General features: G+C 40.6%; 4 protein-coding genes and 1 non-coding gene across 7 annotated transcripts; 3 read left to right on the top strand and 2 right to left on the bottom strand.

The window, feature by feature from the left end:
- Positions 1-495: 495 nt before the first annotated feature.
- LOC133726808 (uncharacterized) lies at positions 496-3,716 on the top strand. The gene is made up of 2 exons (XM_062154435.1): positions 496-1,437; positions 2,644-3,716. Exons 1-2 carry the CDS (start codon positions 880-882, stop codon positions 3,352-3,354), a joined length of 1,269 nt encoding a protein of 422 aa, XP_062010419.1. The 5' UTR covers positions 496-879; the 3' UTR covers positions 3,355-3,716.
- A 1,153-nt stretch (positions 3,717-4,869) lies between these two features.
- On the top strand, positions 4,870-8,256 carry LOC133726807 (pentatricopeptide repeat-containing protein At3g26782, mitochondrial). 3 transcript variants are annotated; one of them, XM_062154432.1, is made up of 3 exons: positions 4,870-5,465; positions 5,520-6,382; positions 6,613-8,256. In XM_062154432.1, exons 1-3 carry the CDS (start codon positions 5,360-5,362, stop codon positions 7,654-7,656), a joined length of 2,013 nt encoding a protein of 670 aa, XP_062010416.1. In that variant the 5' UTR covers positions 4,870-5,359; the 3' UTR covers positions 7,657-8,256. The 3 variants fall into 3 exon arrangements, with proteins under 3 accessions (XP_062010416.1, XP_062010417.1, XP_062010415.1); XM_062154433.1 differs by having other exon boundaries at positions 4,870-5,438; positions 6,613-8,255; XM_062154431.1 differs by having other exon boundaries at positions 4,870-6,382; positions 6,613-8,255.
- A 409-nt stretch (positions 8,257-8,665) lies between these two features.
- LOC133726809 (mitochondrial phosphate carrier protein 3, mitochondrial) lies at positions 8,666-11,624 on the top strand. The gene is made up of 6 exons (XM_062154436.1): positions 8,666-9,119; positions 9,574-9,935; positions 10,061-10,104; positions 10,671-10,885; positions 10,974-11,098; positions 11,192-11,624. The coding sequence occupies exons 1-6, from the start codon at positions 8,826-8,828 to the stop codon at positions 11,268-11,270; spliced, it is 1,119 nt and encodes a 372-aa protein (XP_062010420.1). The 5' UTR covers positions 8,666-8,825; the 3' UTR covers positions 11,271-11,624.
- Positions 11,625-20,197: 8,573 nt separating this feature from the next.
- Positions 20,198-23,550, bottom strand: LOC133707571 (V-type proton ATPase subunit C). The gene is made up of 11 exons (XM_062133203.1): positions 23,372-23,550; positions 23,209-23,277; positions 22,970-23,097; positions 22,796-22,895; positions 22,326-22,393; positions 22,087-22,228; positions 21,802-21,918; positions 21,495-21,620; positions 21,052-21,135; positions 20,878-20,957; positions 20,198-20,637 (listed from the first exon to the last, which is right to left on the bottom strand). The coding sequence occupies exons 1-11, from the start codon at positions 23,483-23,485 to the stop codon at positions 20,541-20,543; spliced, it is 1,125 nt and encodes a 374-aa protein (XP_061989187.1). The 5' UTR covers positions 23,486-23,550; the 3' UTR covers positions 20,198-20,540.
- Positions 23,551-23,692: 142 nt separating this feature from the next.
- TRNAK-CUU (transfer RNA lysine (anticodon CUU)) lies at positions 23,693-23,765 on the bottom strand. The gene has a single exon. It is a non-coding gene; the product is annotated as a tRNA-Lys (tRNA).
- Positions 23,766-24,069: the final 304 nt, after the last annotated feature.

Here is a 24,069-nt window from a genome sequence, read left to right as displayed (position 1 = left end):
TTATCTCTCAATCATAACATTAATATATATATATATATATATATATATATATATATATATATATATATATATATATATACTGTTTCCAGCGAAATGATGGATCATGTTCCTCTTGTATACAATTAACTAATCATACGTGTGTGATTAAAAAAAACCTTAATTAAGCAAATAAAGTGGTTCAACACTTCAACACTCAACAGTCAACACTATGTGGATGAGTCCATTACAATTTATATATGTGGAATGATGACTGTTGATCGCCTTCGATCCAATGCATTTGCCATGTTGCTTGCACAGTTGCACCACCCCAAAGAGCAAGATCAAGTTGGGCCTTTCATTGGAAAGTCCAACAAATTAGGTAGGCCCCTTCATTTGGGCCCAAATCAAACTAAGACACAGGCCGACCGCCGACGGGGATCCATTACGCGTCGTAGCCTAGGTTTGTGGTGTTGGTACTAGAACTAGATAGTAGTGTTTTGTTTGGTTTTTTTGTCTGAAATGTACCCTTTTGGTTATCGGTGGTGGGGACAGGAGGGAAAGAAGGAAGCCGAGATGGCTTTGATCAGATTAGGATAGCTTGCCTGCCTATCCATTCCAATCGAATTATCGTAGGATTTACTACAGCTAGTGAAAAATTACAACAAGAAGAAGCAGAAGCAGATCTACTGCTCCCTAGCTTGTTTCGATTTGATCTCAGATTCTACTCCGACCGTGGCATCCATCCAGTGTTGCTACTTTGCTCGATCGCCAGCTTCAAATATTTTGGGGCAGTACGTAATACGACAGATCTCACCTTTCTAATTGAGATTGGAATGATTGCGTCGTCATTGCTTTGCTTATTGTGACTTGACGAGATCAGATCAGTACTTTGGATCTTGAATGGGTTCGACACAGTCCATGCAAGTGGTGGAAGAGAGCGAAGAAGACGAAGAAGAAGAAGAGGAAGAGGGGGAAGGAGAAGAGATCAACGGCATTGGCGCGCCCATCAGAAGTGAATTGGACAAGGATGATGATTTGGTCAAGAAGGTTCTGGAACAAGAGCCCGAGATGCTCTGCCACGCATCCGCATCGCCGCTCTCGCCTCAGCTCTCCTCGCTCGGGACGCCGCGACTCGGACCCTCCATCAAGGTGTGGGACCCCTACAACGTCCTCGCCCCCCCCACGCCGCCTCATTCGGTCTTCTCCCGGAGCTTCTCCTTGGAGGACGAGCGCTTCGTGACCACCACGGAGGTGTTTCTGGTTTGTCACGGCGAGTGTGAGTTGAATTTGAGGCCCGATTTGGTGGGTGGCCGGTGCCCCCAGGCTGCGATGACTCCCAATGGCAAGAGGCAAGCGAGGGCCTTGGCGGTCTTCTTGAATTCCCAGAGGGTCACCTTCAATGCCGTTTACACCTCTCCCTTGGATCGTGCGCGCTCAATGGCGGTTTCTGTCTGTCAGGTATATATAAAATATTTATTGGCATTTCCTCAATTTTGCATCGAAAACCTCGAGCCTCCTCTAGTCAGTTGAAAGAAATACGCATTTCATTTCTGCTTTATAAACACGAATTTAAGCACAAGAAAAGTAATCATTTCTCAAACTATGTCCAGTACGCTCTGTCACTTTAATCACTTCCTACCATTTTAATTGACTGCCTCAACATGCATTTTCCCCCTACCAAATCTTAAATCGATTGTAGAATGTCTAATTCAAATGACGAATAGCTGTGTTCTGTTTTAGCTGTATCGTTTCAATACTTTACCAGAGGATGCTTTTAAGGGGGTCTATTTTATTGTCCAGTGTTAAGTTGTACTTTTGATTCTCATCTCCCAGCGAGGGACTTCATGAGCAATGAATGGGATAGCTCATGCTCTGTAGGGAAACCTGGCTAAATGATAGAGTAAACTTACTGTAGTATATTTGTTTTCATCAGCGGAGATAGAGATGTAAATTATGTGGTAGTATGGTCAGAAGCCTATCTCTATAGTGCCATATAAAACAAATTAGTTCCGAGCTTTCTTCTGATGGTCAAATAACCTATCTATTGTCAGTAGTAATTCCTAACAAAGTAATTCGCAGATTTTGCTGTTCTGTGTGCTAAATGATCAATGTATCGTTTTCTGTAGCTAACACCATGTAGTTAGGAATTAAGGGTTTAAAGCTTCATCTGGTCAACTTGATTGGCTTCATACATATCACTACTCTTGCTGTCCCATATAGGCTCATCACATGTACTGGTGTCCAAGTTGTCACTGTTATGGCTCCTAAGACATGCTTCAAAAACTGACTGCTACTTTAGCTTCTCATGCCTATTCAGAACTGTATGTCTTTCAGATCCAAGAAGGAGGAGGTGGTTGATTAGATAATTGGAATCAGAATTGTTTTGGCAGAATTTGTGTTGTCTTGGAGTGTTCAGAACACTTGAGAATTTGCAGGATAGAAACTCATGTCTGGATTTTAGTATTTAGTTAACTTCACCTCCTTTAATCTAGTGTTAAATTCCTAGCACTCTGGTCCTCCTTCAAAGAGTTAGATCGCCATATGGTATCTACATATTAGTTTTTACTGATATCAGTAGCTAAGGGGCAAATGGGACGTATTTTTAAATTTTGGTTTTGAGATAGTGCAACTTAAATAGATTTGTCTGACTGTAAATGGATGCAGGAAATGAATTTTCCTGTGGCACAGATTCAAACCTCGGATGCACTTGCAGAGATGAGCCAGGGGCAGTGGGAGGGCTGCTCTCGGTCTGAAATATACACAGCTGAAGTTTTGAGCTTAATTGACAGACTTCAGCCTGATTTCTCTGCACCATCTGGAGAGTCACTTAGGCAAGTAGAATTTCAAATGGTCCATTTTTTAAATGGGACAGTCCTGGGGTTTCCTGAAAAATTGAGAGCATACTTCCCATCACACAATCAGAATGAGAGCCAAGGATTCTCACACCATAGTTCTCATGCTTCAACCAACTCAATACATGACCGAGATGGGCCTTCCCTCCCACCACCTCAATGGGATCTGCTTAACAGGCAGCGGCAGGGGCTCTTGAGGAAAAAGTCTGGTAAGAGTAGGCTGCAAGTTGTGACTACTACCGGAGATCATGAGGTTGAGGATGAGGTTTCCCCCAGTGAAATCGGTCACCAAAGTTCTCCACATGATTTAATTGGCCGGATCTCGTCATCTGTTTCTTGTATCGGTATTTTCAGTCATGCAGTGCCAATCAAGTGTCTCCTCACAGGCATCCTTGGTTGTAGCCCAGTAATGTCACACAAGATTTGCATTGAAGACTCTTCAGTGACAGTTTTGCAGCATTCATGGAGAACAGGTTGGCAGATAAAAAGGTTGAATGATACTGCGCACCTCAGGCTTATGTAGATGGAGATTCCATCCGTGCATTATGTTGACTGATGGGGAAGTGAGGTTTAAGTTCTTGGCCAAAATCTGACATCAATATGATGAAGAGGAGTGAAGCGCATGACGCTACACAATACAACACACGATTTTTCTTAGATTCGCAATACCCTGCCATTAATTTGTTGTAACCTTTGATATATTTATTTTGAGATTGACAACTCCAAAGAAGAATGCATTGTTGCTGGGGTTGCATCCTTGTATTGGGTGATTCATTTGATTTATGGTTTTTACGGAAGGAGATGTTGAAAATCATGTATTTCCTGTATTACAAAGAAATTACGGAGATTCAAAATTCAGAACGGTTGATGAGTTTATATGTTGAATTCTCTACCAGAGCTATAAATCAGGCTTGGATCCATATTGTGTACTGCAGGTCCTGTAACTAACATGACGAGGCAATGCTGAAACCCCCTGATATGCCCCCTGCAACTAGTAAGTTGGTTCTTCCATCGTTTTATATCGATGCTTTGATGATAGGTTGAAGTTGAAAGCTGGTTAGAAAGTTGGATGACAAACTGTGTTGAATCTGCAGCAGTTGATTACTTTCTTTTCTGTTTTTACTTTAGGAATGATACTACTTTTGTCGTCATCTTTTTCTTTACTGTTCTTCTTTCCTCCAAACAGGATAGCGCCAAAGCCATGTTAAGTGGCATCCGAGAACCCCTCACATGGGAACCTGCCCCATTGCATTGCCTTTCTACATCGACATGTTATGGCGGAACTGCCTAGTTTAGAATACCCTTGTTTTTCTCATGTGATAGGTGATAGAATAAGCCGGTGTTATATAATGCTTCTATAGTTTTAATACTCCAGAGCCTTATAGAATTTTTGACTTCAATAAAATGAGAGCTTAGTATTAATACCCAATCTGTGTTTGTTATACCGACAGATAAACCAAGAGAAACAAAAAGGTTTGAATAAATTATAGGGGAAAAACAGATCGAGGGCAGCCATTAAAACTGCCACTGTCCATCCCGTGAGGTGCACCAACAACAGAGGCACATTCATAATAACCCAACCCTTTTCACCCAAATTGAGTCACTATATATTAACAGTCATTCAATCCCAATCTGAGTCGAGATCACCTGAGATTCTAACACATCTCTATCTATCCATGGCTTCTATTGCTAAGTTCTCTTCTGCAGGTCTAGCCATTGTTATATTCTTTGCTAACTTACATGCTCTATGTTCCACCAGTGTGCCAACAATTTCAGCTTCTCCAGCCGTTTCGCCATATGAGAAGAATGCACCCAATATGTCCTCATTTTTTCCCAACTCTTCCTCTTCTAGTGACCCCAATTCTCAATGGCCTCTGAGTCCTCCCAATTCAGCGTCACTTGCACCTGTCCCAAGCTCAGGGGAGTTTGTTGGCAAGGTTTCATCGGCCAACTCCTACTGTCGGTGCGGTGTTGCAATCTATTATGCTGCTGCTGGGGTTTTTTGCTTGTTTGTATTAAGATTTCTGAATGCTGTTTAAGTACAAGATCCGTTGTAAAATAACTTATGTATAAGAAAGAGATAGTGGAGCTTGCATTTGGATTACAAAGTTTGGTTCTCTATGGTTTCAGTAAGATATACCAAAACCAATCTTGCAAAATGTATTTGATTCTTGCATCAGTAGTTAAAGCTTAAAATTATTGGTAATATTTTTTGGCCTCTGGATATGACAAACTTGAATCGGAAACTAGGATTGGTTGAGTTAATGGAAGAAAAATTTTAAATCTTTGAAAGAAAAAAGATAAAAAGAAGCTATTTTACACTGAGCATAGAGCTCATGTAACTGGTACACAGCAAGCACAGAGCTACTTACTTTTCTTATTTTCTTCTCTCTCTCTCTCACTCTCTCCGATTTGCAGACTAACCTTTGTAATCGTTTAACAAACTTTAGAGATAGCGGGAATGAAAAACCAAAATCTCGGCAGCCACAGCAAAGAAGGGATATATATATAAATGAATGAAGAAGTGAATGAGGATTTCGAAGTGGAGGTTGTGTCTCATCATCAAACGCCAATATTCAGGTTCAAGTAAACCCAGCCAATATTCAGGTTCAAGTAAACCCAGCCATTATTCAGGTTCAAGTAAACCCAGCCAATATTCAGGTTCAAGTAAACCCAGCCATTATTCAGGTTCAAGTAAACCCAACCTCACAGCCTGGTTCAACAAATACGTGGACAAAGCCGATGTCTCTTCGTGGAACTCGGTCATTGCAGACTTGGCTCGGAGCGGTAACTCCGTCGAAGCCCTCCGAGCCTTTTCGTCAATGCGAAAGCTCTCTCTCACCCCCAACCGCTCCTCCTTTCCTTGCGCCATCAAATCCTGCTCGGCTCTGTTGGATCTTTACTCCGGCAGGCAAGCCCACCAGCAGGCCTTGGTTTTCGGCTTCGAGTCCGATCTTTTCATCTCCTCTGCTCTCATTGACATGTACTGCAGGTGCGGTTTATTGAGGGACGCATGGAAGTTGTTCGACGAAATTCCTCGCAGAAATGTGGTCTCTTGGACGTCCATGATCACAGGCTGCTTGCTAAACGACCACACCCACCAAGCCTTGTTGCTTTTTAAGGAGTTGTTGGTCGATGAATTTGACAATGTGGACGTTTCTTTAGATCCGGTTGTTCTGGTTTCGGTTTTATCGGCTTGTTCTCGTGTATCCAGCAAGGGACTTACCCAATGTGTTCATGGGTTGGTGATGACAAGGGGTTTTGATGAGGATTTAGGAGTTGGAAACACCTTGATGGATGCATACGCCAAGTGCGGCGAGCTCGGTCTGTCTAGGAAGGTGTTTGATGGAATGGCTCAAAGGGATTTGGTTTCTTGGAACTCCATGATTGCAATATATGCACAAAGTGGATTGTCTAATGAAGCATTGCATGTTTTCTATGGGATGGTGAAGGAGGGTGACTTCCTCTACAATGCAGTGACATTGTCTGCTGTGCTGTTAGCCTGTGCGCACGCTGGGGCTCTGCTAGTGGGGCAATGCATACATGATCAGGTATTTGAACTTTTGTTGCAGTATTGCAATTTTGCTCTGTATAATTCCTGATCATATCCCATCCATGCGTCTATGTGAGAGTCACCTTTGTAAATTGTCGCATTCATATGCTTGGTGTGCTACTCCATCATTTTTAGGTTACGATCAGCAATCCACAGATTACTAGAAGCGTTGATCATCTTCTTGCCATTTAATGTATTGACAATCAGTCTTGCATCTTTTTTCTACAGGTTGTAAAAATGGGCTTGGAAGAGAATGTGATTGTGTCTACCTCTATTATTGACATGTATTGTAAGTGTGGAAGAGTTGACATGGCAAGGAAGGCATTTGATTGCATGAAGGAGAAGAATGTCAAGACCTGGACTGCTATGGTTGCAGGTTATGGAATGCATGGTCGGGCCAAGGAGGCTTTGGAAGTCTTCTACAAAATGATAAGCCATGGCATTAAGCCAAATTACATAACATTTGTGTCGCTTCTAAATGCTTGCAGCCATGCTGGTCTATTAGCAGAAGGATGGTATTGGTTTAATACCATGAACCATGAATTTGGCGTAAAACCTGGGATTGAGCACTATGGGTGCATGGTGGACCTTCTTGGGCGTGCCGGTGATCTCACTAAGGCTTATGATTTAATAAAAGGAATGACAATGAGGCCAGATTCTGTGGTCTGGGGTTCCTTTCTTGGGGCTTGTAGGATACACAAAAACGTGAAGCTTGCAGAGATTTCTGCTAGGAAACTGTTTGAGTTGGATCCAAATAATTGTGGGTACTACATCTTGCTTTCAAATATATATGCCGATGCTGGGAGATGGGAAGATGTTGAGAAGATGAGACTACTAATGAAGAATCGTGGACTGGCTAAACCGCCTGGATTCAGTGTGGTTGAACTGAAAGGTATGGTTCATTTATTTTTAGTTGGAGATAGAGAGCATCCTCAGCATAAAAAGATTTATGAGTATCTGGAAAAACTAACTATAAAGCTGCAAGAAGCTGGCTATGCACCTGATATGGCTTCAGTTCTTCACGACGTTGATGAGGAAGAGAAAGAAATGACCCTGAGAGTTCATAGTGAGAAGCTAGCTGTTGCCTTTGGAATCATGAATTCAGTACCTGGTACAACAATTCAGATCATCAAGAATCTTCGAGTATGTGCTGACTGTCACACTGTGATCAAGCTGATATCCAAGGTTGTAAATCGGAAGATTGTAGTCAGAGATTCAAAACGGTTTCATCACTTCAGGGATGGGTTGTGTTCTTGTGGAGATTTTTGGTAATGGCTCTGTAAGTAAGAAGTTTGGATTGGTAGGCAAATTTGCCTTGACAAACAAGGTTACTGATATAGAGATGTTATGAATCATACTAAAGAAATTATTACAGTGTACTTTCTACCGCGCATTACCAAAAAGGCATTTCTTTTGTTTGATCAAATATGCTTCAGAAGATGAGTTATATTAAGCAATGCACCAAGTTCTGAATATCTCTCTCGAGTTCTATGGAGTATACAGGTTCTAATTTTGCATCTTCAGTATGTTACAGCTCGTCTTCTGTCGTCGGTGCTGCTAAAGTGCTAATGGTTTGGATTCGCTTACATTTAAGAGAAGTTAGTGAACTAGAGACAGATGAAGCTGTGAACTAGAGACAGATGAAGCAGTTGCTATTTCTGTCCAGATAGAGCTGATTTTTGCTCTGCAATTTCAATAGCCTAGATGCAGGCAAGGCCTCGTACAATTTGTAATTTCCAAATGTTGAGTTGATTGTACGGGAAAGCTTAGCGAGAATTATTATTTTATCAACCAAAAGTGGTATTAGCTAATTTTCAGCCCGCCACTATGAAGGAAATTGCCAAATTGGGCGATCACGTTTATTTTCCCGATACCATGTCCTACGAATATGCCAATCCAGCTTACCATGGGTTGTTAGGTCTAAACTGTCAATTGAAAACTCAACGAGACATGCCATTTTCCTACCAATTTTTTTTTTTTTTTTTTTTTCCTGCCCGATACAAAGAAACAAACCTCATAGAGATTCAAGGCATGAAGGCAGGGGTCATCAGCAATTGGTTTCCGAGACTGAATTGAATTGACCAAAAATAAAATTGATTAGACCGATTCAAAGCTCTCTGCTTTAGACTCCAAAAGAAAAGGAAGAAACCCTACGAGAGGATGGGCCGCCGGGCCCAATTAGGTGAGTGGGAATAAAAAGAGTGGCGGAATCGTAATTAATGCGATCGAGAGGGGTCAAGGCGTATAATTGACGCGAGGGCCATTGGACCATAGCAAAAACCGGAATCGCGCACAGCCCCATTTCTCATCACAAAGCAGCATTTGGCAGCGAGAGTTTGGGAGAGCAAACCCAAGCCCTCTCTCTCTCTCTCTCTCTCTCTTCATCGCTTCCATTCCTTAATTCCCAAATCTCTCTCTCTCTCTCCTAGTCTCTGCTCGCCATGGATCTCACTGAGAAATCCTCCCGTCAGTCTCTGATCCCTAGCTTCCTCTACGGCTCCTCCTCCGCCAAAACTTTTGGGCTCGAGCAGATGCTTCACGCCAGCCCCAGCGCCGCCTTCAACACGAATGTGGAGGCCACGGGTTTGGTCATTCCGTCTCCGACGGAGCCTTCGAAGAAGATCGAGATGTACTCGCCTGCCTTCTATGCTGCTTGCACTGCAGGAGGAATCTTCAGCTGTGGTCTCACTCACATGGCCGTCACTCCTCTTGACCTCGTCAAGTGCAATATGCAGGTCCGTCCATTTTTCTCCAGATCTCTCAATCTTTCTGGCTTTGCTGTCTATCACTAGATCTGTTTCAGATGTGTGTGGATTTCTCCCCTATAGCTTGTAGGCCATAATTTTTAAATGTTCTGATTGGATCTTGATCTGAACAGGATCTAGCTTGCTTTCATTGGATTTATGCTTTTATCAGGATTTTTCTTTTGAGAAACTTTCATTTTACCCTTTTAATTCATGATTTGTCCTCCAAGCCTTTCTTACCTTACTATATTGAGCCAATTCATACTGCATTTATTGTTTTCAATTCTGTATTTACCTCTCGTCCTGTATTTATTGGTTGATTTGATTAGGTCGCTCTTAGGGTTTTTCTTTTCATTAGTCTTTTCTGTCTTTTATCTCTATATATATAGTGGGTGATGTAGATATTTAACCAACATTGGCCATCTGATTTGTTGATTATTTTCAGATTGATCCTACAAAGTACAAAAGCATTTCTTCTGGTTTTGGAATTCTGTTCAAGGAGCAGGGTGTTAGAGGATTCTTCAAGGGATGGGTGCCTACCCTCCTTGGTTACAGTGGTCAAGGTGCCTGCAAGTTCGGGTTCTATGAGTTTTTCAAGAAGTACTACTCTGACCTTGCTGGACCAGAGTTTACTGCCAAGTACAAGACTTTGATCTACCTTGCTGGTTCTGCATCCGCTGAGGTAATTGCAGATGTTGCACTATGCCCCTTTGAGGCAGTGAAGGTCAGGGTACAAACTCAGCCTGGGTTTGCCAGGGGTTTGTCAGATGGACTTCCCAAGTTTGTCAAATCTGAAGGCGCACTTGGGTATGTTTCTTACATCATTTGCGTGTGTATAAGCTGCATAACACACAAACATATGAAGATCGCTTTATTTTATAATTACAAGTTCCTGTGAGTTTGATTTACATATGAATTATTTTCCATTGCAGGTTGTACAAGGGTATTGTTCCTCTATGGGGTCGCCAAATTCCATGTAAGTTGGCAACAATACATATATATAACTGCCATTCTGTAAACACAATTTGCATATTTTTGCTATTTGCATAGTAACAAAGTCAGTTCCTGGTAAACAGATGGGTGGTCATTTGAATAAAGAAATTTGTTACTTTTATTGTCCTGTTCACCAGTCTGAAGTTTGTATTTTCTGCTTTCATTCTCTTATTAGGTTCAGGTGGCTTATTTGTTCTTGTTTTCAATTTAATAATAAGATCCAAAGATTAAGTCCTTAAGGTTATTGAAAGTTTAATTCTAAGTTGGATGGTTGAAGATAACTTGAGCTGCCATTCGATGATGAATTAATAAGAGTTAACTGATTTAGTAGATCTGCTTGAAGCGATCAGTTGGTCCTGATTTACTTTGTAAAAGGCTGGCTAATTTTCAAACTTTTGTTTTCATCTGTTAGACTTGTTCTGCAACTAGCTTTGCTAAATGCAAAAAAAAAAAAAAAATTCATCCAACTGTGGTTCTTGCTCCACTTTGCTTATACTTGAGCAAAATTTTGCTTGTCATGATTACTGATCTACTTATTGTTTACCGCAGACACAATGATGAAGTTTGCATCCTTTGAGGCTATTGTGGAGAATATCTATAAATATGCCATCCCTACACCTAAAGATGAGTGCTCCAAAAGTTTGCAGCTGGGTGTGAGTTTTGCTGGTGGATATGTGGCTGGTGTTTTCTGTGCTATTGTGTCTCACCCTGCTGACAATCTTGTCTCTTTTCTCAACAATGCCAAAGGGGCAACTGTTGGTGATGTGAGTGTTATGGTCACTGTATCATTGTTGTTCTAGTACATAATCTTGCTAATTTTGTTTTGACTTTTTTATGTTTTTGGGTGTGCAGGCTGTGAAGAAGATTGGAGTGTTGGGTCTGTTTACCCGTGGGCTTCCCCTCCGTATTGTCATGATTGGAACTCTTACCGGAGCTCAGTGGGGTATCTACGATGCATTCAAAGTTTTTGTTGGACTGTAAGTCATTTCTTCCTGAATCCATAGCTATAGCTTTCTGTGTTAGTTGGTTAATGAGCTGTTAACTCATACACAAGTTTGGTATATTTTCAGGCCGACCACCGGTGGTGTCACTCCTCCTCCGGCTGCTGCAGCTGCTGCTGGTGCTGCCTCAGAGCTTGCAAAGGTCTGAACTGCTGGATGAACTGCCATATTAGCTCTTTTTGTCAAAACTGAAAAAAAATTTGTCATAGGAATTAAATAAACATAGGAGCTTGAATTGCTTCCAAGTAAGTGGGGAGCATTGTTTGTTTTGCATCCGGATCCTGTATCCAATTTTTCCATATTGACTAGTCTTGTTTTATGGGGATGGTTTTGCTCTCATCCTCCAAAAGACATCTTTGTAGTTAGATCAGGTGAATTTGAAGATTCTAACTAGGATTGAGGGTTCGCCCTTTTTGAGAATAGGCAACGAAAATAATGTTAGATTGGGCTTTTTCTTTGCCATCTGAAGCATGGGAACTATGCCTGGATACAATTTCTGTCATTTGATATTTTTTTTATTTTTTTTTTGAAATAAGGGCTGTGCGGCTGTCCGCGGCTGTGCTTTAATTAATGAAACTAATGAATACATAGGGAGGGACATAATGTCTAAACCCAATATTACAATAGACCACAAGAGGACCTCCTGAATAATAATTGGAGTTTCACATAATTTAAACATGCACCAAATAACAAATAGTGTCAAATCCACTACATTTTCTGTCATTTGATATTGTTTCACATGAATTCCTCTAATTAGGCAACACTAACCTTTTTATCAATCTTGTGTTTGTTCCATGGAATGCATGCTAGGCCTTTGGTATAAAAGGCCATTGACGGAAACGTTCTACCAAAATGTAACACCGAAGCAAAACCAGCAACTGCGGTCGTTAGGTATTTTCTTGTTAAAAGTTGCCTCTGCCCGCTGCGTTGGCAATTTTCGCAAGCCTTACATGTGCAGATTAGAGATGGTAAATGGATCGCTAGGCAGAGAGCACGATTAAGGATGGGCCGGGCTGAGATATATTAGTCCATGGGCCAACCCGATCCAAACTTGGTCGTGCTTCTAATGTTCACTTGTCGAGGTATTGAGGTATTTAGTGAATTTCAAAGCCTAAGACATGTTCACCAGTCTTGTGTGAATCTTGGTAACCTTATTTTTCCAAAATATTACGTTTTGACTCGCTTCAAATTTCTTCGCATTTGAGCTAAAACTCCTTGCTATAACACATGAATTTTGAGGCAAAATTCACTTTTTTAAATCTATCGTTTTTTTTCATTCGTGAGTGTTTATATACCCCTTAACATTAGAAGAACCTTTATAACATCATAAATTCGTGTGTTTTATGACTTCACCGAGGATTTAGTTCAAAATACTATGAATTTAGCCTTTTATCCAGCAATTCAAATCGATACTTTTCTATGTATTGAGTGAACTTTTAGGGCTGAGACATGTTTCAACAGTCTTATGTGAACCTCAGTAACCTGATTTCTTTCCAAAAGATTATGTTTTGATTCTGGCTTCAAATTTCGCCCCATTTGAGCAAAAAACCATATAACACACGAGTTTTGGGGAAAATTACACTTACTAAATCTGCTATATTTTCCATTCATGTGTGCTTATATAGATCCCTTGACATTATAGAAACCTTTACAACAACATAAATTCGTGTTCTTTATATTTTTTTTGAAGATCTAGCAATAAATTACTTACGAGTATTGGGTTTTATCAAGCAATTTAAATGTTAACTTGTCGTGATATTTAGTGAATTTTGAAGGCTGGGACATGTTTGGCCAGTCTAATGGAAATATTAGTCAGCTCAATTTTTTTCAAAAGATTACGTTTTGAGTCTCACTTCAAATTTCGCCCCATTTGAGCCAAAACTCCATTTGCTACACGAATTTTGGGGCAAATTTCACTTTTTAAATCTACCATCTTTTTGATTCGTGAGTGTTTATATAGACCCTTTAACATTAGAAGAACCTCTATAACATCATAAATTCTTGTGTTTTATGACTTCACTGAGGATTGACTTCAAAATACTTACGAATTTAGCCTTTTATCAAGCAATTCAGATTATGTGAATCATAGTAACCTCATTTCTCCAAAAGATTACGTCTCGACTCTCGCTTCAAATTTCTCCCCATTTGAGACAAAACTCCTTGTAATATAAACACACGAATTTTGGGGAAAATTTCACTTTTTGAATCTACCTTTTTTTCCATTCGTGAGTGCTTATATAGCCCTTTAACATTAGAAGAACCTTTATCACATCATAAATGAGTGTCCTTTATAATTTTACTGAGGATCGAATTCAAAATACTTGAGAATTTACCCTTTTACAAGCAATTCAGTCATTGTGAGTGACATTTTTCCCTATGTATGTTTTGCTTCAGGACCTTCTGAACAGGAAAATTATCGGCAGGGGGTATCTGAGGGGGACTGGATCAAGGATACGCCAGGGAGAAGCTGAGGAAGAATTTCCCAGCCACTTTGACTTTGAATTCTAAAAAGCTGAAAAAGGTCTGATTATGGCATAGACGCTTAGGGGAGTCATCTTTACATTGTGAAACTTGTGTCTTGGCAAAAAGCCACAAAGGTTGTGAATCAGACGGTACACAACTTGGTTTTGGAAGATATGACACTCAAAGTTGTAGAGCTGGTCATCTTTCACAATTGAAGCAGCGCGTTGGGCTACAGCCAGACAATTCCATTATGCTATGAGCCAAAGAAATCGTAAGATACGGATAAGAGTTTACGCAGATCTCCCTATTACGGGGAAACCTACCGAAGAAAGAATGGGAAGAGGAAAATCAACGCTAGTTTACAACGTCGCCGATGTTCCTCGCATCATCATTGTTGATTTATGATAGGCTCTAATTTCTAAATTTATTAGAAGAGCAATGCATTAATTATAGGGCAACATATCTAACATTACAACTATCAGTAAAAGAACATTACAACTTCACAATGTGGAAGATTAAGACCAAGACAAGAATTGCTAGATTTTGCTCAAGTAATGACATTTTATGCTGTCAAGGGGATGAAGACTTAAACCACCTCTTCTTCTCTTGGGGAGCAAGAAACAACTACACTTCCAGACAAACAACTACTACCCCGTCTATGGTAGTCCATGCTGCTGCTACTTCGGAAGCTGATTTTAGATGCAATAATCCTGCTAGCTATCCCAAAGCTCCAGTTCATTATGGTGCAATCAGACGGAGCCCCCCCTGGGGGTGTCATAAAGATCAATTTTGATGGATCGGTTCTTAGTAACAAAAAAGCTGCTGCTGGTTTCGTTCTCAGAGACCATGATGCTTCTCCTATCCTTGCTGGCTCCAGAGCTATTGGTTACTTCCCATTGCAGAAGGAAGTGCAGTAAGAGATGGTTTGTACTATGCCCTAATTCAAAACTTCATGAAAGTCATTGTCGAAGGTGACTTGAAGCTGATCATTGATGCTATCAACAAAAAATGCAACACTCCATGGCGTCTCAAAACCCTCATCAAGGACATCCGATTCTTAGCCAGTCAATTTGAAGAAAGTTTCAGTCAGAAAGAACGAGAGGATTGGGAGATTTTCTGTTGTATTTCTTCTCTAAGAACAGAGTATATATACATCAGATACATCAAATCCTATTACAAAAGGATATTATTACAAAAGGATTATTCCTAATATAATGGCATGATTCACGCCAGCATTCCAGCATTGTCGGCCATCCTTGTCGGTAGGACTCACGCCAACACTCCCCCTCAAGTTGGTGCATACAGATCACAGATGCCCAACTTGTCAAGTGAGTCATAAAAGGCTTTACTTGATAGAGCCTTTGTAAGAATATCTGCCAATTGCTCTTCAGTAGGAACGAAGGGAAACAAAATGATATGTCCATCCAGCTTCTCTTTAATGAAGTGTCGATCTACCTCCACATGTTTCGTGCGATCATGTTGAACTGGATTGTGAGCAATTTCAATTGCAGCCTTATTATCACAATAAAGCGGCATAGCCTTTTGTTGCTTGAACCCCAAATCTCTCAACAAATTTCTCAACCACAACATCTCACAAAGTCCTCGGGCTATTCCTCTATACTCTGCTTCTGCACTGGAGCGAGCTACCACCTTTTGTTTCTTGCTCTTCCAAGTAACCAAGTTACCACCCACAAATGTGAAGTATCCCGAAGTAGACCTACGATCTGTAATATTACCTGCCCAGTCTGCATCTGTGTATCCAAAAACATCCAAGTGATTGTGTTTTGAAAAGATTAATCCTTTCCCTGGAGCAGACTTTAAATACTGTAAAATACGAAATACAGCATCCATATGGACCTCACTGGGATTGTGCATAAACTGACTCACCACACTAACTGCATAGGCTAAATCTGGTCTAGTGTGGGACAAATAAATCAACCGTCCAACTAACATCTGGTATCTCCCTTTATTTGTAGGTACTTGGTCCAAGTACTCTGCTAACCGATGATTCTGCTCGATAGGAGTATCAACAGGTCTACAATCCAGCATACCTGTTTCTGCCAACAAGTCTAAGACATACTTCCTTTGACTCAACACAATACAATCCTTCCCACGAGCAACTTCAATTCCCAAGAAATATTTCAAATTACCCAAATCTTTCATCTCAAATTCAGAAGATAACTGACCTTGTAACCTTTGAATCTCCTCAATATCATCACCTGTCACAACCATGTCATCAACATAAATAATCAAGGCAGTCACCTTACCACACCGATGTTTAAGGAATAAGGTGTGATCTGAATTGCTCTGTCGGTATCCAATTTTCTTCATGAACTTGGTGAATCGGCCAAACCAAGCTCTGGGAGACTGCTTCAAGCCATAAAGCGACTTCTTCAATTTGCACACCACCTGTTCTCCAGTGGAAGTACCATATCCAGGAGGCAAATCCATATAAACTTCTTCATGCAGGTCACCATGCAAGAATGCATTCTTAACATCAAATTGTTGCAAAGACCAATCAAGATTAGCAGCTAACGAAAGAAGTACCCGAATTGTGTTAATTTTGGCCACTGGTGCAAATGTCTCATCGTAATCCACTCCATACTTCTGAGTATAGCCTTTAGCCACTAATCTTGCCTTGTACCGGTCCACTGAACCATCTGAATTATGTTTCACTGTATACACCCACCTACAACCAACTGTCTTTTTCCCGGGTGGTAATGATACTAACTCCCACGTACGATTCTTCTCAAGAGCATCCATCTCGACTGTCATTGCTTTCATCCACTTCTCATCCTTCATGGCTTCCTGCACTTTACTAGGAAGAGACACAGAAGATAATTGATTCACAAAGGCTACATACGGTTTAGATAACCTATGGGTCGACACATAATTAGCAATAGGGTATTTAGTTTTAGCACTTAGAACAGGTTCATAGTGTTTCGGAGGCTGACCACGGGTTGAACGACTGGGCAAGGTTTTGGTGGGAACACTACCAGACACAGAAGGACTATTAGACAAGGAAGGATTAGGACATACCTCGGGTGATGATTGAGCAGGTGAGACCGCTGAAGGAGAGGGAGAGACAGAAGAATTATTCAAAACACCATCAGAAGACTGCAGAACAGGGTCTGAAACGGCCTCCTCGACCGACCGGTCAAATTGATCCAATTGACCAGTCCGTAACACATTGCCCGGGGTTTCTTTTCCTGCCGAACCCCTGTTTTCCGTTTCCAAATCAGACGATGGGTCGGTAGAGCTTCTATCCTCCTTTTCCAGCTCTGTTCCTAAACACTCCAACCTTAAGGATTCAGATGCCAGACTCTCATCTTGCCCATTGAACAAATCTTCATAATAATAAGACCTCTCCCCCTGAGGAGGAGTCACAGGAGGCAAGAAATAACAAGCATCTTCACTGAAAGTAACATCCATGGTGACATAAAATTTCTGGGATTGAGGATGATAACATTTGTAACCTTTCTGATGAGAGCTATAACCAACAAAGACACACTTAAGGGCTCTAGCATCCAATTTTGACCTTTGATTCTTATACAGATGAACATATGCAACACAACCAAAGACACGAGCAGGAAGAGTATTAGAGGATGGGATAGAAACGTAGTCAGACAAGACCTCAAGTGGGACCCGACCTTGAAGAGGGGCGGATGGAAGGCGATTGATAAGATGAGAAGCACACAAAACGGCCTCTCCCCAAAGGTACTTAGGCATGTTAGCACTAAGCAAAAGGGACCGAGCCATTTCCAGAAGGTGACGATTTTTCCGTTCAGACACCCCATTTTGCTCAGGTGTCTGTGGGCAAGAAGTTTGATGGATTATGCCATGGTGTTGGAAATATTCATGAAAAGAATGATTAACAAACTCACCTCCATTATCGGAACGAAAGACCTTAACATTAGCATCATATTGAGTACGAATAAGACTATGAAATGCTGTAAAGGCAGAGAAAACAGAATCTTTGGACTTAAGTAAGACAACCCAGGATAGTCGGGTAAAGTCATCGACAAATAACACAAAATATCGCATTCCAGAAAGGGTAGAATGTTTTGAAGGACCCCACAAGTCTGAATGAATTAACTCAAAAGGCATGATACTAGAATGAAAGCTCGAAGGATAACTAGACCTATGACTCTTAGCCAAAGCACAAGTTTCACAATGCAAGCTAGAATCACTTATTCCCAAAAATAACGAAGGCATAGACTTTTTCATAACCCCAAAAGATGGATGACCCAAACGTCTGTGCCACAACCATACCTCACTCAATCGATCAGAACTCAATGTCAGGGCCAAAGGCTGTTCCGGTACTTGTGTTTGTCCTGCGTACATGTAATCCAAGTGAAACAGTCTCCCCCTCAGGTCTCCCTTGCCAATAATCACCCGATTGCACAGATTTTGAAAAACAACATACATTGGATAAAAGGTTACAGAGCACTTATTCTGTGAATTCAGTTGAGATACAGATAAAAGATGATGAGACAACGAGGGTACATAAAGGACATCATGCAAAACAATGGACGGTGTAACCTGAATAGACCCAATACCTAGGACCGGAAAAGACGCACCATTTGCATTAAAGACATGAGATATAGAAGGAGATGACATAGACACAAAGAAAGACTTGTCGTAGGTCATATGATCAGTCGCACCAGAATCAATTATCCATGTATCACTACCAGTAAAGTCAGAAACATGTAAAGCAATACCAATTTTACCTCGTGTTTTCTTAGTCAAGAAAACATTATCCTTAGAGAGTTCTTGCCCTTCAACACTGTAGAAATCAGGTTCTGGTACTTGTTGGACTGCAACTTTGCCTCTCTGACTTCTACTCCCTCCAGTATTGCTCCCTCCACTCCAACCAGAATTGTTGGAATGAAATCTTTGCAACTTAGAACATTGATTCTTGAAATGACCAACTTCCTTGCAATAGTTACAAGCCATATGCAAATGTTTTGTTTTTTTTGTTTTTTTTTTTTTTTTGGAGAGAAGGGTGAGCTTTTGTTTAATCGGTGGGTTGGAAAGTTTAATAGAATAAAAGGTGGGTGGAAAGTGAGGAATGAGTTGGTGGTGTACGGGTAAGTGGCTGCAGCTTTTTTGCAAAAGGAAAAAAAAAAAAATGCAGAAGACGGGGGTTGGAACTTGGAAGAAGTGCAGGCACTATTAGTATGCAGAAGACATTTTTTTTTTTTCTTTTTCAGCCTTTGCTTTGTCTCACACAGGCGTGCAAACTGTTGCAGGATTTTTCTTTAAAAATCAAACTGTTGCAGCAGAACCCAGAGGTTATATGCTGGTATATACCAGCAGGAAATCGATCACCCACTTCTTTAAAGACCCTCAAACTTTAAATGTTCCTACGCTCTGTTCCTCTTGTAGTCTGCAGCTGCTACGCAAGGCTCGATCTCCTCTTCTTTCGATCGATCGGCGATGGGACAGTGGAAGTCGCTCCAACTAGAATCGGAATCGGAGATTGCTCCAACTGAGGCTGGAATCGGACTGAGCGACGGGGCACCTGGGATAGAGCGACGGCGGGCTGAGTACCTGGAAGGATGAGCGACGGCGGGCTGAGCACTTGGAAGGACAGAAGCCGATCTGATGAGGGACAGACGATCTGATGAGGGACAGACGTCAGCTGACGTCGGCTGGAGATGGGTGGTTGGTCGAGCTGCGGACGCAGGCGGTGATGAGGTGGGAGGCGTTGATGGGGAAGCCTCTTTGGTCCAAGTAGTCCAGAATCGCTAGAGCCTAGTCAAAAAGGTGATTTACAAAAAACTATACTGTGATTTTGTAGGAAGATATAGCTCTGCTTGTGTTTCTCTCTGTACTAATCAAAAGAACCCAAAAGAACTCAGAAAGAACCAAAAAAAAACACAACGGAACAGAGAGTCCAAATTGGATCTCTGCTCTGATACCAAGTCAGAAAGAACGAGAGGATTGGGAGATTTTCTGTTGTATTTCTTCTCTAAGAACAGAGTATATATACATCAGATACATCAAATCCTATTACAAAAGGATTATTCCTAATATAATGGCATGATTCACGCCAGCATTCCAGCATTGTCGGCCATCCTTGTCGGTAGGACTCACGCCAACAGTTTCTTTCATCCACATTCCACGTGAAGCCAATTTTGTCGCTGATGTCGTTGCCAACTATGCTCATTCCTCAAGAAACCCGACTACTTGGGTTAACAAGCTTCCGCTTTCAATTTTAACTGCTTTAGATTTGATTGTATTAATAGTCTTGCATCAATGTCAGTGAGATTTGAACCCGTGACCTCCACAGTGTTAGTTAAGCTGACTAACCAACAGGTTCACCAACAATGTGGACATACCTTGAATCGACCCAAATAAGACAACACCGACTCACAAAACAACTAAAATAGAACTACCATTTGAGCCCAAAATCGGGTTCCGAATAAACAAAGTTCAATTCTTCTTGACGCCGAGTTGCCGCTCATGCCGCCAACCTGAATGTATCGTCTTTTTTCCCAAAGCTTTGACATTCCTAATCATACTAATTCTGTAATGCAGAAAGAATTCTGAAAAACTATAGGCCAAGGCCTGCATATTTGTTGGATCATAAGATTATTATACTCGTCATTTAATCGGAACCTCGAGGTATTATTTGGATCATATCAAATAAATAAATAAAAAGGTACAATGTATTTCAAGCTTTGTAGTTACTGGTAAACAGAAACCCGAAAACAAACTAAAACTACAAATTTCGAGATGGTAGAACCTCCCATAAGTTTCACTCTTATAAAAACAGACATAAAACGCTCATGGAAACTCCCAAAGCAGCACTTAGAAATAGTTAACAACGGCGACAGTTATTGATCCTAATGTACAAAGTATCCTTGAACCCGTCCGCACTATTATTGCTGTCCAAAGGAATCCTCAGATTCAGAATTTGAAACTGAGACACTGCATCGTGCTGCGCCAGTCAAACAAGATTGATTGTAAATGAAACATACGGATGTGCATCCGCATCACCTGCTAGACCAGCCATCCCCACTTCATCTTCAGTTTTCCAGAAAGTACTGCATTCAAACATCAAATTAAAAACATCAGTAAGTTAAATGGGAAAATCATATCACGTAAAAAAAAGTTCTCTTAAGATAGTGACAAGGTTCTTGATGTTATCTGCACCAACACCAAGTGCACGACTCCAAGATCACAATTCATTAATGCAGATATACTAGTGTTCTACCCAAAGAGTTTAAGTTCCTCTTTCAGAAGATCCTTCCTCTGGCACAGACAAACATAGCTTAAACACTTGCCTGTTAGAACTGTCGCACAGCCCCTCAAGGATTGATCGTACTTTCTTCTCACTTTTTGTAACTGGAGCTAAAACACATGCCTGAAATATCATTTCAGTATTGATTGCTTAGTCAAAAACAAGTGCTTGGTTGTAAAACAGTGACAGAAAAATGAACTAACAAGAGCTCATTTACCAAGAAAGATGGTGGTAAGCCATATCTCAGAATACTCTCAGCAAACACACGTACAGCACAAAAATGCATCCAGGAGCTGAACACCTGCAGGCAAAGAAAATATAAAATTTCCAATATGCATCATACCAGAAGAGGATGTAATTAATGATTCCAACAAGAACAGTTCCCAAAAATTGAGCTACAGAGGCTACTTACATCAGGCCATATTTCAGTTTAAGATTACTCAAGAGACACTTTGATTAAACTCATTATGATCTCTACTAACATGTTCTTGCAGACCACATAATTTGACCATCACCATTACAGAATCCAAAAATGACAATCACCTTTAACATTTTATCCCACAAGTATGCCAACCCTCTAAGATAACTTTTCCAATTATAAATTCTAAATCACATGTTTTACAAGTTTTAACTAACAAAGTTAAACAGGATAACACTTACCTCCCCATAACTGGTATAGCACCACTGCAAAAGCGAGCTTCTTAAATTTTCTTGGTCTTGTACCAATTTTTCCAACTCCTGCTTTCGACTTTCTTGTGCTTCAGAACTATATTCAAAATCACGAATCTGAACCACATGATAAAGTTACTCTAGTCAATCATAAGATTTCATGCAACTCAATTCTGGACACATGTCTTGTGACAATGCTAGTCTGCCAGTAAATAAATTACAGAAAGCATAAGCAGAAGAGAAGATTCAGTTTTCCATCTTTCATAGAAAAATAAAAGAGGATGCACAAAAAACTCACTTGGAATCCCTTTTCACGAGCGCTTGTTCTAAAATTATCTGCAACTCGACCAAACAGTGTTACACTGTAAAGAGCATATTCGTTATCTTCAAATAACTTCTTAGAGGACCTAGGGACCTGAAAAATGCTATTAAGATCAATGACTGAAGCAAGCAGCTCAACAAAACAAAGTGTTGTTATTTCAAAACTTTGAAAGGTATTGGATTGTCCAATCAACCATTTTCACCCTACAGCAACAACCTTGAGTAGATAATGAAGTAGAAGGCTGTAAGGAGAAAATTATACCACATAACTAGTCAAGGTCTCATAGCTTGACAGCCAATCCTTCTGAGAGTACTTGGGAACAATTGCAAGGAGGGTCACCAGATGTTCCGAGACAACGATGTCCTCTGATTTCACTAAATTGGAAAGATCACGGACTGCTAAGCTAAAATAGGAGAGACATTGGTAAACAGAGAATCATAATAAAATAACCCAAATGATTGCAGTGATAGGATCTGAACAATGAAGTTGAACAATAATACCTTCCACTCTGCTTTCGGTTGATAGCATTAAGTTGACTGCGAACATTGTTATACTCAGCTACCCGAACCTACGAAAGAGTCATAGGATATATAGTGATTTCTTTCTGGGTAAGATTGAAAGATTAATTAAATAAACATATCCGGTTAAATTTAAGTATACTTATTTTGGCAACAAACTAAGAAAAAGAAAGCCTTACATGATTAAATGACTAAAAAGGCTGGAGAATAATCAACTGACATAGTATCATAGGTGATTGAGTTTTCTTTCAAGGCAATGCTAACAAACTGCGGGAGGGACATGGGGACGTAAATAAAGGGGATCCCTATCAACTTGTTCCGACCTAGGATAATAAGCTCATGGGCTTAGTCTGACTTCATTATATGCTATTATTTGTTCTTTTCATAACAACAATAACAGCTTAGGTCCTCAGATGAGAACAATGTAAATGAAAATTGGTAAAAAGCATTACCTTGAGATCATCCTCGATCTTTGCAACTTGACCATGAATGCTGTCGATGACCTCCTTCAAAGGAGACATTGTCGGGAACTTAGCTTCATCCCAAACGAACCTAGCATGAAAATTCCTAGTTAGTGAGGTAAACAGAGAGAGACATTAATGAGAATTGATGTCAGTAAGTAATACCTAGTGAGGTATGAATCCACTGGAACTCCATCCACGGTGAGAGAGCTGCTCTCGACTCCAGAAACCCTCTCTAGCTCCTCGATCTGGCGCCTGATCTTGTGAGAAACACCCTCTACGAAGTTGTTGGACTGCAATTAACAGATCGAATAACAAAATTGCATTGGAAAGATTCAATTCGCATGCATTCAACAATACTATTAAAAGAACAAAATTGAAAATACAGAGGCTGCAATTGGGACCTTTAAGAGATCGTCGCTGAGGGAGAGAAGAGAATCGAGGGTTCCGACGCGGAGATTGGGAATATTGAACTGCAAAAAGATGAGAGCGAGCGATTGAGAGAGAAACAAGGAATGATCAGATCTCTGGAGAAAACAAACAAACAAACAAAGAGTGAGTAGTTACTCTGTAGAGGGGAGTGTCGAAGGAATGCTTGGAGATTTGATCCTGGAGGCGGTTCCATAAAGACGACGCCGAGTTTTGGACAGGCAGAGACACCACCCAGTACCTGCTCGCCATTTTTTCACTTCCTCTTCCTCTTCCTCTTCTTACTCAATCAAACTCCTCTCTATATTCTCTATATTTATTTTTGTTAACTCCTATTATTATCGAGGTATATAATTAACATCACCAATAAGCTCATGCCATCTCATCTCCATTCATCCTTGTCTGTAAAAAAAAAAAAAAAAAAAAAAAAGGTAGCCTGGGGATGCAAAAATTTAATATCGCCCACCGTGGGGCTCGAACCCACGACCACAAGGTTAAGAGCCTTGCGCTCTACCAACTGAGCTAGACGGGCTAGTTGTTCATTGTTATTGAATGAAATGACATATTACTAGCAGCAGAGTCAGTTGCTCAAAAGCAAGAGATCCTTCCAAGCGATTAATTGGAGTTTCATTTTGTGAAAACATGCAAGAAATGAAATGTAGTGGATACGGCAGTAGAGATCACTAGTGTTTACAATTTTCGATAGCGTTTATTAATGCATATATATATGTATCCCAGTCTAGCTCAGATAGATTCCAGTACGTCGATGCCAAAATAAAAAGATCGAGTAGCAGCATCTCAAAACAAAGTCATATCCCACATTGAGGTACGTGCTA

Source organism: Rosa rugosa, chromosome 1, assembly GCF_958449725.1.
Source record: "Rosa rugosa chromosome 1, drRosRugo1.1, whole genome shotgun sequence".
Taxonomy (NCBI): domain Eukaryota; kingdom Viridiplantae; phylum Streptophyta; class Magnoliopsida; order Rosales; family Rosaceae; genus Rosa; species Rosa rugosa.
This window is presented reverse-complemented; position numbering and strand designations above follow the sequence as displayed.

Bases quoted from the DNA above. Each gene is read 5' to 3' on its own strand.
- LOC133726808 (XM_062154435.1), top strand. From the start codon at position 880: ATGGGTTCGACACAGTCCATGCAAGTGGTGGAAGAGAGCGAAGAAGAC. The intron at 1,438-2,643 runs GTATATATAAAA...AAATGGATGCAG, and splicing joins TGGCGGTTTCTGTCTGTCAG to GAAATGAATTTTCCTGTGGC.
- LOC133726807 (XM_062154431.1), top strand. From the start codon at position 5,360: ATGAGGATTTCGAAGTGGAGGTTGTGTCTCATCATCAAACGCCAATAT. The intron at 6,383-6,612 runs GTATTTGAACTT...TTTTTTCTACAG, and splicing joins GGCAATGCATACATGATCAG to GTTGTAAAAATGGGCTTGGA.
- LOC133726809 (XM_062154436.1), top strand. From the start codon at position 8,826: ATGGATCTCACTGAGAAATCCTCCCGTCAGTCTCTGATCCCTAGCTTC. The intron at 9,936-10,060 runs GTATGTTTCTTA...TTTCCATTGCAG, and splicing joins AAATCTGAAGGCGCACTTGG to GTTGTACAAGGGTATTGTTC. The intron at 10,886-10,973 runs GTGAGTGTTATG...TTGGGTGTGCAG, and splicing joins AAGGGGCAACTGTTGGTGAT to GCTGTGAAGAAGATTGGAGT.
- LOC133707571 (XM_062133203.1), bottom strand. From the start codon at position 23,485: ATGGCGAGCAGGTACTGGGTGGTGTCTCTGCCTGTCCAAAACTCGGCG. The intron at 22,394-22,795 runs GTAATGCTTTTT...ACTCTTTCGTAG, and splicing joins AGATCGAGGATGATCTCAAG to GTTCGGGTAGCTGAGTATAA. The intron at 21,621-21,801 runs GTGAGTTTTTTG...CATGTGGTTCAG, and splicing joins CTCGTGAAAAGGGATTCCAA to ATTCGTGATTTTGAATATAG.